Source organism: Aquarana catesbeiana, linkage group LG09 (genome assembly GCF_042186555.1).
Source record: "Aquarana catesbeiana isolate 2022-GZ linkage group LG09, ASM4218655v1, whole genome shotgun sequence".
Lineage (NCBI taxonomy): Eukaryota > Metazoa > Chordata > Amphibia > Anura > Ranidae > Aquarana > Aquarana catesbeiana.
In genome coordinates, this window is record NC_133332.1 from 240101823 (window position 1) to 240116402 (window position 14580).

A 14580-nucleotide genomic window follows, 5' to 3' on the forward strand; every position below is an offset into this window, starting at 1 on the left:
CCTGTATGTACAGATCCTTCCCTCCTGAACTGTCTATCTGGAGAAAGCCAGCAAACACAGGCAGAGTAGCCGACCTGCACATGCTCAGTTGTCTTTTATGCTGGAGAGAATAATTACTTGTTCTCAGAGCTAGCCAGGTCACATGATATTGGCATCACACATGTGGGCGTGTATACAGGCTATAATGGAAATCTCCTACCTGAACTCTCAGCACTGGAGAAACTGTGCAGTTTATCATGCAACTGTGGTATACAGATCATCCAAAAAGGTATATAGTGGCAATATTTTAATGTAAAAAGATTTATAAGCTATGGGCACATGAACTATTTTCATATTACTGGTATTAGTAAAATTTTAAATGTGCTATTACAGGCTGGGGATGGAATTATGTTGCCGATGAATAAGTGTAAATAAGTGTAATGTGTGAAACTGCAAGGGAAAGGGAAAAGATTGATGGGAGACTGCAATACAGTCAGGGGGTTGGGGCTTTAACAAACTGGCAGAGCTCCAAGGAAAGCGGAAGTTCAGGTGGAACCGGAATGTCCCTCCCTCACATTGTTTGCTGATGAAAATTGGAATAGATTTTCATTGTAGTTTTCGTCAATTGACTTAATTCGAATTTTAGTTTAGTTTTTGTCACTGAAAAAATGCAGCTAATAAAAATCATTATTAAATCAAATATTTTTCGGCAACAAGATTAAAGAGGAGCTCCACCCAAAAGGGGAAGCTCCACTTATTTGCCTCCTCGCCCCCTCCTCTACCACATTTGGCACCTTTCGGGCGGGGAAGTGGGTAGCAGGTAGCAAGGCTTCATGGCTGGCTTCCCTTACCCGAGATGGCGGCGGCAGCACCCAAGAGTCGGTTGAAAAATCGGCATGGGTGAAGACACTGCTGGATTCATGGACAGGCAAGCGTCCTAATATTAAAAATCAGCAGCTATCGTATTTGTAGCTGCTGACTTAATTTTTTTTGAAGGAGCCTGGAGCTTCTCTTTAACACTGTTCTCAGGAAGATCTATTTCTGGGTTGCACTATCAACCACCAATGGGTGGTCTTCCTTCTGATAGCCACATGTTTACTTTGAGGCAATCAAACTTTTCTTTATGAAAAATACATTACTTGACCATTAAGTAGAGGATGTGTATGGAATGTTTTGAGAATAGGGAGCGTGTTTAGTGTCAGTTTAAAGCTTCTTACCCTCAAAACTCTGCTTTTGGTGGCCGTGACTTTGGCCTGCTGTGTGAGAGCTGCAAGCTCTTTTCATCAGGGAACCTTTTTTGTTGATCTTTCCAGTTCTAAATTTTTCTAACACAGATCTGTGATATTTGCCTAAGATATCCTCCTCTGTCTATCACTGCACCCAGGACATCATGCTTCCTACAATCCGTCCAAATCCAGTTCATACCCAAGAGAAACACTTTCACACACTCAATGTAAGAAGATGTGTGCTTTGTTATCTTAAAGTAACCACGGACTTCAGGAAGCTGGATTCCTTATTCTTGATTGTGAGTAACAAGTAAGGTCAGAAAGCATCTAATATACACAATGGAACAACCCGTGACACTCCCAGGTGGCAAATATTCAATAAACTAAACCAGTAAGGCCCCATACACACTTTTAGATTTTCTGCAGATTTTCCAAAACCATATAATATGAGGTCAAACCTTAAGAGTTTCAGTTTGCATGCAATCAGGCAGGCCCTTGCACTACATGATTTTGGTAAATCTGAAGACAAAAATCTGCAGAAAATCTAATGGTGTGTATGGGGCTTAAGGATAAAAGACACAAAGCCACCATTTCTGTCGAGAATCAAAAGATGTCCATTGGGATAATAGAAGTCCATTAGGAACAGATAGGGTTAATAGGACATCCTACACACACGCTTAGAGCTCTATTAAACTCTTTCACTGCACTTGAATAGCAAGCTCTGTTTTGTCAGAAAGCATTCAAGAATTCCATAACTAGATGGTTAAGGTTGGGTATTAGGAAAGCTTATATGATCATAACTTTGGATTACCAGTAGAGACCTCTGTCCATTCCACTAGGGCTCTAATAACCACCTGTGAGGTAAGAGCTGATGCCAGTCCATTTTTATTCTGTGAAACAGCTACATGCTCAAGCTTTCCAAACTTCACTATTAGGAGGCTGGACCTTTTGTCAGCCAGGGAGCAGTACTTCATTAGGAAATTCCACCAAGCGTCTGTCTTCCTCTAGTTGGTACATTAATTGTTATTCTCTCAGGTGTAGTCCCGATAGCGGATTTGAAAAAATTCAAGTTGGACTTACCAGTACCTATGTTTCAAGAAGTCTTTCAGAACAATAGCTACTGCCCACCCTATTTATATTTTTGTCGTCTAGGACAGTTGTTCAGGTACTCTTCTACAACTGAAGAGCTATGTGGATGATCCTCCCTTTAAAGCAGGGGTCTACAAACTTTCTAAACAAAAGGGCTTGTTTAATGTCCTTCAGACTTTGGGGTGGCTGGACTCTAGCCATCAGGAGTAAACAATGCCCCATCCCTGGCATCATGGGGGAGGAACTGGGCCCCATTGTCGGCGTCATTGGGAGGAATCCTTCGCTGGTATCAGTGAATAAAATAGTGCCCCAAGGGCTGGATAAAAGCAAAACAAAGACACTGTTTTAAAGGATTGTGCTGCAGTGTTTCCTGGAAATTGTGGGTGCTGTCCTGAAAGACTCACAGAAGCATTGTTACCAGTGAATCTAACTTGGATTTTTCCTGTTAAGCTTAGGAATAAATACGCCTGTCTTGTTTTTATTTGTGTCTGGACTGTAGTGTGGAGATTTCTCCCTCACTTCCTGTCCCTGTGACAACAGGACAAGAATTGAGATTAGTTGTCAATGGGACACAAAGACACAGACAGTAACCTTAGACACTTCCTAACCCATTTTACTGAAAATATTTTGTTGAAGTCTGTGTACCCACTGAGGAGAATTCCAAATACTTCCAGTCCAGACAAGTGAGGGGGATTTTGACCACTGGAGATACAGATTGAGAACAAAAACAGTCCCTTACTTAGTAAAAAAAAAAAAAAAAAATTATATGGCTCGAGTTTGGCTGTCTCTATCTATCCTAACATTAAAGTGGAATTCCACCCAAAAGTGGAACTTTGTCTCCTCCCTCCTCCGGAGTCACATTTGGCACCTTTCGTGGGGGAGTGGGGAACAGGGACGTGTTTTTGACAGGCACCCCTTCCCCACTTCTGGGAGACGGGCCGCAGTGCCATCTTTTGGAAGTTCGGCCCCTCCTCCTCCTTCCTCCGCTGTCGGGCCAATTAGAAAGTGCAGCGTGCATGCGCAGTAGGGAACCGGCTGTGAAGCCGAAAGGCTTCACTGACGGGTTCCCTTACCTGCAATGGCAGCAGCTGCACCCAACACTCAATCGGAAGATCGGCTGTGGTGCCGACATCACGGCTCCCTGAACAGGTAAGTGTCCATATATTAAAAGTCAGCAGCTACAGTATTTGTAGCTGCTGACTTAATTTTCTAGGTGTGGGCGGACCTCCACTTTAACCATTATTCTGCTGTATGCTCACCTCACCCTGCCCTAGAAGTCTCCGCTCTGAAAGCAAGTAGCACTAAGATCTTGGTACATAGAAATGAACTCTCACTGCCCCGAGCCCCTCCAACTCCCAAGGCTCAAAGTGATTGTAAAGTAGAGCTGCACGATTCTGGCTAAAATGAGAATCGCGATTGTTTTTCTTAGAGGATAGATCACGATTCTCACAGCGCAACATCATCTTTCACATTAAACAAAATAATTGGGCTAACATTACTGTTTCGTTTTTTTTTGTTATTCATTAAAGTGTACTTTTCCCAAAAAATTGCCTTTGAAAGACCACTGTGCAAATACAGTGTGACATAAAATATTTCAACAATCCACATTTTATTCTCTAGGGTCTCTGCTAAAAAAAAATTTTATATATATATATATATATATATATATATATATATATATATATATATATATATATATATATATATATATATATATAAAATGTTTGGGGGTTCCAAGTAATTTTCTAGCAAAAAAATCTGATTTTAACTGTAAGAAACAAGTGTCAGAAAAAGGTTTAGACTTTAAGTGGTTAAACTTCCTGCATATTCACACAGAAGTTTCTTCCCTTTGATCTAAGTGGGAAGAGTTACAATGTTGTTAAAATCTTTAACAACATTGTAACTCTTCCCTCTTAGATCAAAGGGAAGAAACTTCTGTGTGAATATGCAGGAAGTTTAACCACTTAAAGTCTAAACCTTTTTCTGACACTTGTTTCTTACAGTTAAAATCAGATTTTTTTTTCTTAAAGTGGATGTAAACCCGAAAATGTATTTATTTTTATTTTTTTTATATCATACTGTAGAGTATAGGATTTCCTATCATTTTGAGCCCAGTCTTGCCACACAGAGTTAATCCATCTCTGAGCAATCCTCTTTTATTGTTCAGTAAGAAAAATCTTGACAAACTGAGAAAAACTTTGTCAAATCCTCCCCCTTGCTGTGAGTGACAGGTGATTTACATATCTCGTGCACTAGCCTAAGACATGCATTATTTTTTAATTCCCTCCCCCACTCCTTTCTTCAGCAGCTCTGCAAGGATTGGATGTTCTACACCTCAGCATAATTGGGCATGCCAAAGTCATGTGGTTGGTTACTTTCCTGTCTTTTCACTGGATGTTAGAGATCATAGCAGAAGTTCAGTGTTAGAAATACACAGGAGAAAATGCATATTGACAAGGGGAGTGTAGAGGTGGGCGGGGAGTCTACTGACATCACGACTCCACCCACCGAGCTCCAGACAACAGACCCACCCACAGAATCTGCAGTTTTTCGGGTCTAAGGCTGGGTTCACACTGCTGCGGTGCGGGAACGCAGCGAATTTACTGCGGGTTCCCACATCGCACCAACTCGCACGGCAGTTCACACTGCCATATGCGAACTGCTGGGGAGTGTCATACAATGTTAATGACACCCCCAGTTCAGCCCGCATATCGCAATGCGAACTGACAATTCGGACATTTTCGGATCGCATAGGTGTGAACACCCATGCGATTCGATTTTGGTCCGAACAAAAAAAAGGGTCCTGTGCGAGTTTGGACCGAATGCAGTGCGATATCAGCCATACTATCTGTATGGCTGGTATATCGCACAGCACAGACATCGCATGTGATGTGAACAGCAGTGCACTGCGAATCACATGCGATGTCTGCCACCGCAGCAGTGTGAACCCAGCCTAATAACAGACAGAGGGGAGACATTTGACAGGTAAAGATACATGCAGGAGGCATATATATCCTTATAGATAACCCCTATGGCAGTAGTTTAGAAAGGATGAATTGGGTTTACATTCACTTTAATTTGAGTAAGCAGAGAACTCTATACTTGTAACATGAAAGAATCGAGACACTCCACAACACAGATCTTCAGAGGGGGTGAATCGAGATCGTGATCTTTTAACGATTAATTGTGCAGCTCTATTGTCTAATTTTTTTCCTATAAAAATAACAAACATGGTATACTTACCTCCTCTGTGCAGTGCATTCGCACAGAGCAGCCCAGATCCTCCTTTTCTCAGGTCCCTCTTCTGTGATTCTGGCCCCTCCCTCCTGTTGAGTGCCCCCACAGCAAGCAGTTTGCTATGGGGGCACCCAAGCTGAGTCACAGCTCCCTGGGTCCATTCCGACACCAAGTCCCACCCCCGCCCCCTTCTCTCCTGATTGGCTAACTGACATTTAATGACAGCAGCGGGAGAAAAAGGATGCCACTGCTGTGTCTCAGCCAATCAGGAGGAGAGTCTCAGATGCCCGAGGAACTTGTGGACATCGCTGGAGGAAGACTGGGCTCAGGTAAGTATTATGTGTGCTGGAGGGCGGCTGCTGCACACAGGATTTTTATCTTAATGCACAGAATGCATTAGGATAAAAAAACCTTCTGCCTTTACAACCACTTCAGGGCTGGTATTTCTCTCACTCCAGAACTCATCTCCACTCATGAGTAAGCACCCAATAAATTAAGCCAGAGCTGCACACCAATGTCTACCAGCAGTAGCACTTAGGTATTGTATGTAATGGCTTCATTGGATCGAGCAGCTTTTATCCGAAAGGGGTGGTTAAACAGAAGACAATTAGTAGATGGACCTCTGTTCCACTGAAGTGGCCGCAGAAATTCAGCTGATCCCTGCTGAACAGGCTGGATTTTGATCCATTTATGGCCACCTTTTCTTTGTGAAGATCCACACATTTACTTCCTTGTATTTTGTGATCCATAGTCACTATGTCCTGTGAGTAGCACTGCTGTGTCACACATTTCACAGAGCCTGCCTACTGAACTACACATGGGGAGGAGGAGCTTCAGGAGGCGGAGTCAGTACAGGAAGCACCGCTTGAAGGCAGCAAGGTACCATTGGATATATCAGGGCTTGACAAATTTGCTTGGAATCTGGGAGCCAGCTAAAAAAAAAAAAAAGTTAGGAGACAGTTTTTTTTTTACTAACAAAAGCTTATGGGTGGAACATGCAACATGTTCCCGAAGGTGAACTTATCCTTTAACTCTTTCACAGCCAGAGCCCTTTTTTGCACATGTTTAAATAATGATTTTAGGCCTGAAGATTACATAAACCCCCAAATATTATATATTTTCTGAAAGCAGACACCCTAGAGAATAAAATAGTGGTAATTTTTTCAAACCCGACATGTGAGGTATTGCCGCGAATGTTAGAGCAAGAGCAAAAATTCTAGCACAAGACCTCCTCTGAGATTTGTAAGTACCGTAAATTAAGGCCAGTCCACGAATAGGGGGTGGCAGCGGCGGCCATGGATAGATTGATGCAATGCATGAATCTATTGGTGATAGAGGGGGTGGCTGGAAAGAGGGCGCAGCGCCTGTATGGACGCACCGCCACTGTTCCACGAGTGTGTGCAATTTTAAAGCACGACATGTTGTTAGGTACCCATTTACTCATCGTAACATCTTTCACACACAAAAAAAGGTTGGGTAAATATTGTGTTTTTTTTTTTTTTTAAATTTAAGTTTATGTTTCCCCCCCAAAAAATGTGTTTGAATGACTGCTGCGCAAATACCGTGTGACATAAAATTTTGCAACGATCGCCATTTTATTCTCTTTCCATGGTAATGGTTCTCAACACCTGTCCTCAGGACCCACTAACAGGCCAGATTTGAAGTATTACCTTGGGGAGATGCAGACTAGAATACTGCAATCACTGAGCAGCAAATGATATCACCTGTGATGTATTTCAGTTATCTTCCAAACCTGGCCTGTTAGAGGGTCCTGAGGACAGGAGTTGAGAACCACTGACCTATAGGGTCTCTGCTAGAAAATATATATATAATATTTGGGGGTTCTAAGTAATTTTCTAGCAAAAAAATTCTGATTTCAACTTTTGGGCTGGGTTCACACTATTGTGAAGTGAATGTGGATTTCTCTGCATCCGATTTCCATGTCAGGAGCCTGTGTTCAGCTCTCTATGGAGCCGGTTCACACAGCTCCGGGACGGCTGCGGAGTGAATTGCACAGGAGTTCCGTGCGTCTTCTGGTCCATTTCAGGTCCAAATTTAGCCCAAAATTCGGACTGAAATCAGACCTGAAATGGTGAACAGGGACACACCGGAGCCCTGCTGTTACTTGCTCCACACAGTGATGTAAAGCCAGCCTTAAACAAAAAGTTTCAGAAAAGGACTTCAAGTGTTTAAATTTGTGTAGGCGTCCTTCAGCATGTATTTACATTTGTGGGGGACCTCCATTTTTTGCCTCCTAGAGCCCCCCCTTTTTCTTACCTGAACCCGATCTATCTGCAACGGGCATGAGCCCAGCAGCCCCAGCCACTGTCTCATTGGATAGATAGCAGGAGCCATTGACCCGTGTGACTGGGACGGGGCCGAGTCCTGCTGTCTGTGTCAATAGACGCAGCGGCAAGACTGGGGAGTGCCCCCATGGAATGTGGCTCTCCGTGGGGGCACTCGAAGAGGAGGAGCGCTGCCGGTTGAAAGAAAAGAAGGATCGGGGCCGGGTAAATATGATGTTTGTTATTAAAAAAAAAAAAAAAAAAAAAAAAAAAAAAAAAAAAAAAAACACACGAACCTTTACAATCACTTACATTTTTAAAAAAGTTTTTTTTTTTTTACTTGACTTTTTTCCCCCTATCACATAGGGGACTCCCTAAGCGATGATTTTTTGGGGGGACAGGTTCTCTTTAATAAGACATGCAGGGTCTAAAAAACCACCCCATGTCTCCCCTGCGCTCCACTGAATGTAATGCACATCACACTGCATTACATTCTTTCCTGGCCTTGATGGCCGGAGAAACTGTCAATAGGGAACCAGAAATTACCCCACTTTGGGGTCAACAACTAGAAGAGAAGGAGAGCAGCCATGTGTTTTCTCTCCTCCCTCCCCTCTACATAGTGGCACCCAATATGCTGGTCCTGGGCCCGCCGATGGCGTAGGGAGCATTCGGGCGGCAGCCAAGGCACCAGGTCAAAATGTCTGATCGCCATGGCAACCTGGCGTCTAGGGTTTGCCTTCTGATCTACAGAGGTGCTGATATGAGTTTCAGGAGGCGGATTCAGTACAGGAATCACTGCTTGCAGGCAGCAAGGTACCATGGGATGTGTAGTCCTTAGAAATGGAAAGTAAACAGCAGAGGAGAAGCTGCAAAGCATGCTGGGAATCCAGGAAGTTGTGGGAAGAGATGATCAGCAGACAGACAGAACTCACAACATGAAAGGAGATTTTTTTCATGTAATCTCATATTGGATCAAATATATCTATTGTTTTATTATTATTACAATCTGATGTTATAATATGGAAGTGTATGCTGTGGTCAGAGAACTCCTTTAATGATTCTTCCTCTTCATACAGAAAAATTGACTTCTCAGTGTTGTGTGGAAGACTCTATACCCCCCCATACAGAATAATAATACCCCTCCTCCCCCCCCTCCATACAGAATAATAATACCCCTCCTCCCCCCCTCCATACAGAATAATAATACCCCTTCTCCCCCCCCTCCATACAGAATAATAATACCCCTTCTCCCCCCCCTCCATACAGAATAATAATACCCCTCCTCCATACAGAATAATAATACCCCCCCTCCCCCCCCCCATACAGAATAATAATACCCCCCCCCCATACAGAATAATAATACCCCTCCTCCCCCCCCCCCCATACAGAATAATAATACCCCTCCTCCCCCCCCCATACAGAATAATAATACCCCTCCTCCCCCCCCATACAGAATAATAATACCCCTCCCCCCCCCCCCATACAGAATAATAATACCCCTCCCCCCCCCCCCCATACAGAATAATAATACCCCTCCTCCCCCCCCCCATACAGAATAATAATACCCCTCCTCCCCCCCCCCATACAGAATAATAATACCCCTCCTCCCCCCCCCCATACAGAATAATAATACCCCTCCTCCCCCCCCCCATACAGAATAATAATACCCCTCCTCCCCCCCCCCATACAGAATAATAATACCCCTCCTCCCCCCCCCCATACAGAATAATAATACCCCTCCTCCCCCCCCCCATACAGAATAATAATACCCCTCCTCCCCCCCCCATACAGAATAATAATACCCCTCCTCCCCCCCCCCATACAGAATAATAATACCCCTCCTCCCCCCCCCCATACAGAATAATAATACCCCTCCTCCCCCCCCCCATACAGAATAATAATACCCCTCCTCCCCCCCCCCATACAGAATAATAATACCCCTCCTCCCCCCCCTCCATACAGAATAATAATACCCCTCCTCCCCCCCCTCCAGAATAATAATACCCCCCCATACAGAATAATAATACCCCCCCATACAGAATAATAATACCCCCCCCCCATACAGAATAATAATACCCCCCCCCCATACAGAATAATAATACCCCCCCCATACAGAATAATAATACCCCCCCCATACAGAATAATAATACCCCCCCCCATACAGAATAATAATACCCCCCCCCATACAGAATAATAATACCCCCCCCCCATACAGAATAATAATACCCCTCCTCCCCCCCCCCCATACAGAATAATAATACCCCTCCTCCCCCCCTCCATACAGAATAATAATACCCCTCCTCCCCCCTCCATACAGAATAATAATACCCCTCCTCCTCCCCCCTCCATACAGAATAATAATACCCCTCCTCCCCCCTCCATACAGAATAATAATACCCCTCCCCCCCCCCTCCATACAGAATAATAATACCCCTCCTCCTCCCCCCTCCATACAGAATAATAATACCCCTCCTCCTTCCTCCATACAGAATAATAATACCCCTCCTCCCCCCCCCCCCCCATACAGAATAATAATACCCCTCCTCCTCCTCCTCCTCTCTGACTCACCTTCAGGAACATGTTGTTCACCTCCTCCTCATGCTCCTCCTCGGGTCCCCCCGTATGTTGGTGTTCGGCGGTGACGGAGGAGGAGGCGGCGGACGGTCGGGGTGCGGTGTGCACGGAGCGGGTGAGGGCGGCGGATCCCCTCAGCAGCGGCCGGGCGGCCCGGGTGAGGCGCAGCGCCCTCACACACAAGGACATCGCCATATTTTCCGCTGCCTGAGCGTACTCACGTTAGACACGGGACCAGGCCGCCTTCTCTCCACCTCTTAGCCAGTCAGGAAGAGGGCAGGCTGAGAACTCAACTCACATTGGCTGCATGGAAAGTCCTTCCGACCGCTCCACCAATAGAAATAATTACGTCGTTCTGAGGGGAACGCCATCTTTTCTGTGGGCAAATAGCCCTCATTATTTGTAACCAGGATAAACGGAATCGTGTAGTAGGAGGGAAAAGTTAATGTGCTGCTCCTATCATTCAATCAGGGCACACCTGTTATGTCTGATAGACAATTAAAACAATCCTAGGTGACTGATGGCTATGGCATAGTTGCCAACATTGGGAAAAACATTTTAGGGACACTTTTTTGGCTGTAGGCGGAGTCTTATTATAATTAGGGGGCGGGGCATGCGTTTGTAGGCGTGGCACAGGGGGAAAGTAAAATGCGGCGCACTAAGCGCGCTGCGGCGAAAAATGAGCGTGGCAAAATAGTGGGCATGTCTTAAGTGGATGTGGCTCAAAGGGGGTGTGGTTAGAGTCTGAGATGAATGAGGGATGGAGAGGGAAAGGGGGGAGAGGGATGGGGGGACAGCAGGCCCAGATCCTACACAACAATGGAAATATGTGTAGTCTAGAAAGTTTAACAACCAGCAGATAAAGATACTCCAAACACCTGGTGTTAGCACTTCAATCATCCCGGCACCATGGTTGTTATGGTGTCAGGATGATTGAAGTGCATTATTTCTATTATTACATTGTAATATAAAATTAAATCATTCAACTCACCATAATGCCGAATCAGTGGGATCTCTGAGCGTGTCACCTGCTACGTCGCCTGCCACCAGCCGTCCTTTCTTGCATCAGGTGCCCCCAGCAGAGTCCGTCCTTGCATCAGGTGTCCCAGCAGACTCTTTCCTTGCATCATATGTCCCCAGTGGAGCCCCCCCTTACATCAGATGTCCCCAGCAGAGCCCCCCCTTACATCAGATGCCCCCAGCGGAGCCCCCCCTTACATCAGATGTCCCTAGCGGAGCCCCCCTTACATCAGATGTCCCCAGTGGAGCCCCCCTTACATCAGGTGTTCCCAGCGGAGCCCCCCTTACATCAGATGTCCCCAGCGGAGCCCCCCCTTACATCAGATGTCCCCAGCGGAGCCCCCCCTTACATCAGATGTCCCCAGCGGAGCCCCCACTTACATCAGATGTCCCCAGTGGAGCCCCCCCTTACTACAGGTGTCCCCAGCGGAGCCCCCCCCCTTACATCAGATGTCCCCTGCGGAGCCCCCTTACATTAGATGTCCCCAGCAGAGCTCCCCCTTACATCAGGTGTCCCCAGCGGAGCCCCCCTTACATCAGGTGTCACAAGCGGAGCCCCCCCTTACATCAGGTGTCACCAGCGGAGCCCCCCTTACATCAGTTGTCCCCAGCGGAGCCCCCCTTACATCAGGTGTCACCAGCAGAGCCCCCCTTACATCAGATGTCCCCAGTGGAGCCCCCCCTTACATCAGATGTCCCCAGCGGAGCCACCCCTTACATCAGATGTCCCCAGCGGAGCCCCCCCTTACATCAGATGTCACCAGCAGAGCCCCCCTTACATCAGGTGTCACCAGCGGAGCCAGCCCTTACATCAGGTGTCACCAGCGGAGCCCCCTTACATCAGATGTCCCGAGCGGAGCCCCCCCCTTACATCAGGTGTCCCCAGTGGAGCCCCCCCTTACATCAGATGTCCCCAGCGGAGCCCCCCTTACATCAGGTGTCACCAGCGGAGCCCCCCCTTACATCAGGTGTCCCCAGCGGAGCCCCCTAACATCAGATGTCCTCAACGGAGCCCCCCTTACATCAGATGTCCCCAGCGGAGCCCCCACTTACATCAGATGTCCCCAGTGGAGCCCCCCCTTACTACAGGTGTCCCCAGCGGAGCCCCCCCCCTTACATCAGATGTCCCCTGCGGAGCCCCCTTACATTAGATGTCCCCAGCAGAGCTCCCCCTTACATCAGGTGTCCCCAGCGGAGCCCCCCTTACATCAGGTGTCACAAGCAGAGCCCCCCCTTACATCAGGTGTCACCAGCGGAGCCCCCCTTACATCAGTTGTCCCCAGCGGAGCCCCCCTTACATCAGGTGTCACCAGCAGAGCCCCCCTTACATCAGATGTCCCCAGTGGAGCCCCCCCTTACATCAGATGTCCCCAGCGGAGCCACCCCTTACATCAGATGTCCCCAGCGGAGCCCCCCCTTACATCAGATGTCACCAGCAGAGCCCCCCTTACATCAGGTGTCACCAGCGGAGCCAGCCCTTACATCAGGTGTCACCAGCGGAGCCCCCTTACATCAGATGTCCCGAGCGGAGCCCCCCCCTTACATCAGGTGTCCCCAGTGGAGCCCCCCCTTACATCAGATGTCCCCAGCGGAGCCCCCCTTACATCAGGTGTCACCAGCGGAGCCCCCCTTACATCAGGTGTCCCCAGCGGAGCCCCCTAACATCAGATGTCCTCAACGGAGCCCCCCTTACATCAGGTGTCCCCAGCGGAGCCCCCACTTACATCAGATGTCCCCAGTGGAGCCCCCCCTTACTACAGGTGTCCCCAGCGGAGCCCCCCCGTTACATCAGATATCCCCTGCGGAGCCCCCTTACATTAGATGTCCCCAGCGGAGCTCCCCCTTACATCAGATGTCCCCAGCGGAGCCACCCCTTACATCAGATGTCCCCAGCGGAGCCCCCCTTACATCAGATGTCACCAGTGGAGCCCCCTTACATCAGTTGTCCCCAGCGGAGCCCCCCTTACATCAGGTGTCACCAGCGGAGCCCCCCTTACATCAGATGTCCCGAGCGGAGCCCCCCCTTACATCAGGTGTCCCCAGCGGAGCCCCCCTTACATCAGATGTCCCCAGCGGAGTCCCCCCTTACATCAGGTGTCCCCAGCAGAGCCCCCCTTACATCAGGTGTCACCAGCAGAGCCCCCCCTTACATCAGGTGTCACAAGCGGAGCCTCCCCTTACATCAGGTGTCCCCAGCGGAGCCCCCTTACATCAGATGTCCCCAACGGAGCCCCCCTTACATCAGGTGTCCCCAGCGGAGCCCCCACTTACATCAGATGTCCCCAGTGGAGCCCCCCCTTACTACAGGGGTCCCCAGCGGAGCCCCCCCCTTACATTATATTTCCCCAGCGGAGCTCCCCCTTACATCAGGTGTCCCCAGCGGAGCCCCCCTTACATCAGGTGTCAGAAGCGGAGCCCCCCCCTTACATCAGGTGTCACCAGCGGAGCCCCCCTTACATCAGTTGTCCCCAGTGGAGCCCCCCTTACATCAGTTGTCCCCAGCGGAGCCCCCCTTACATCAGATGTCCCCAGCGGAGCCCCCCCTTACATCAGGTGTCCCCAGCGGAGCCCCCCTTACATCAGGTGTCACCAGCAGAGCCCCCCCTTACATCAGGTGTCACCAGCGGAGCCCCCCCTTACATCAGGTGTCCCCAGCGGAGCCCCCCCTTACCTCAGGTGTCCTAGTAGGAGGGGGTATACAAAATGATGTTTCCCTCCGCCGGCCGCATGGTTACAATAGAACCCCCGCCCCTTTCCATAACAGACCAGCAGCAGGGCAGGGGGGGGGTAGGCGGGGTGAGGCGGAGCAGGGCGCAGGGTGGGCGGCGACACAGGAGCTGTGTCTAGCCACCCAGCCGTTCCTGGTCTTCTTAAAAATGGCGGCCGGCGGAGACAATGTCTCCACCGGCCGCAGACCTCTAGAGGCGGCAGGGAAAAAACTTAACAAAAAAGGATTTCTGGGGACATTTCCCGGGAAACAATAAAATCGGGAAAAGAGTCCAAATCCCGGGAATGTCCCGGGAAATCCAGGACAGTTGGTAAGTATGCTATGGGCAACTCTTTTCTTCTAGTCAGTTTCCATTACCAAAAAAACTTGCATTTAGCAACCTCAGACTTCATTTCATTTTCTTACCTACAGCAGGAATATAAGAAGGGAAGATTGGATAATG

General features: G+C 48.1%; 1 protein-coding gene across 1 annotated transcript in view; it reads right to left on the reverse strand.

Moving 5' to 3' along the window:
• NDUFB11 (NADH:ubiquinone oxidoreductase subunit B11) overlaps window positions 1-10670 on the reverse strand; it is a 32119-nt gene extending 21449 nt beyond the window's left edge. The window contains exon 1 of the mRNA XM_073600015.1: window positions 10385-10670. Within this exon, the coding sequence (XP_073456116.1) occupies window positions 10385-10585 (201 nt within the window). The 5' untranslated portion in view covers window positions 10586-10670. The remainder of the gene's footprint in view (window positions 1-10384) is intronic.
• Between the last annotated feature and the right edge of the window lie 3910 nt (window positions 10671-14580).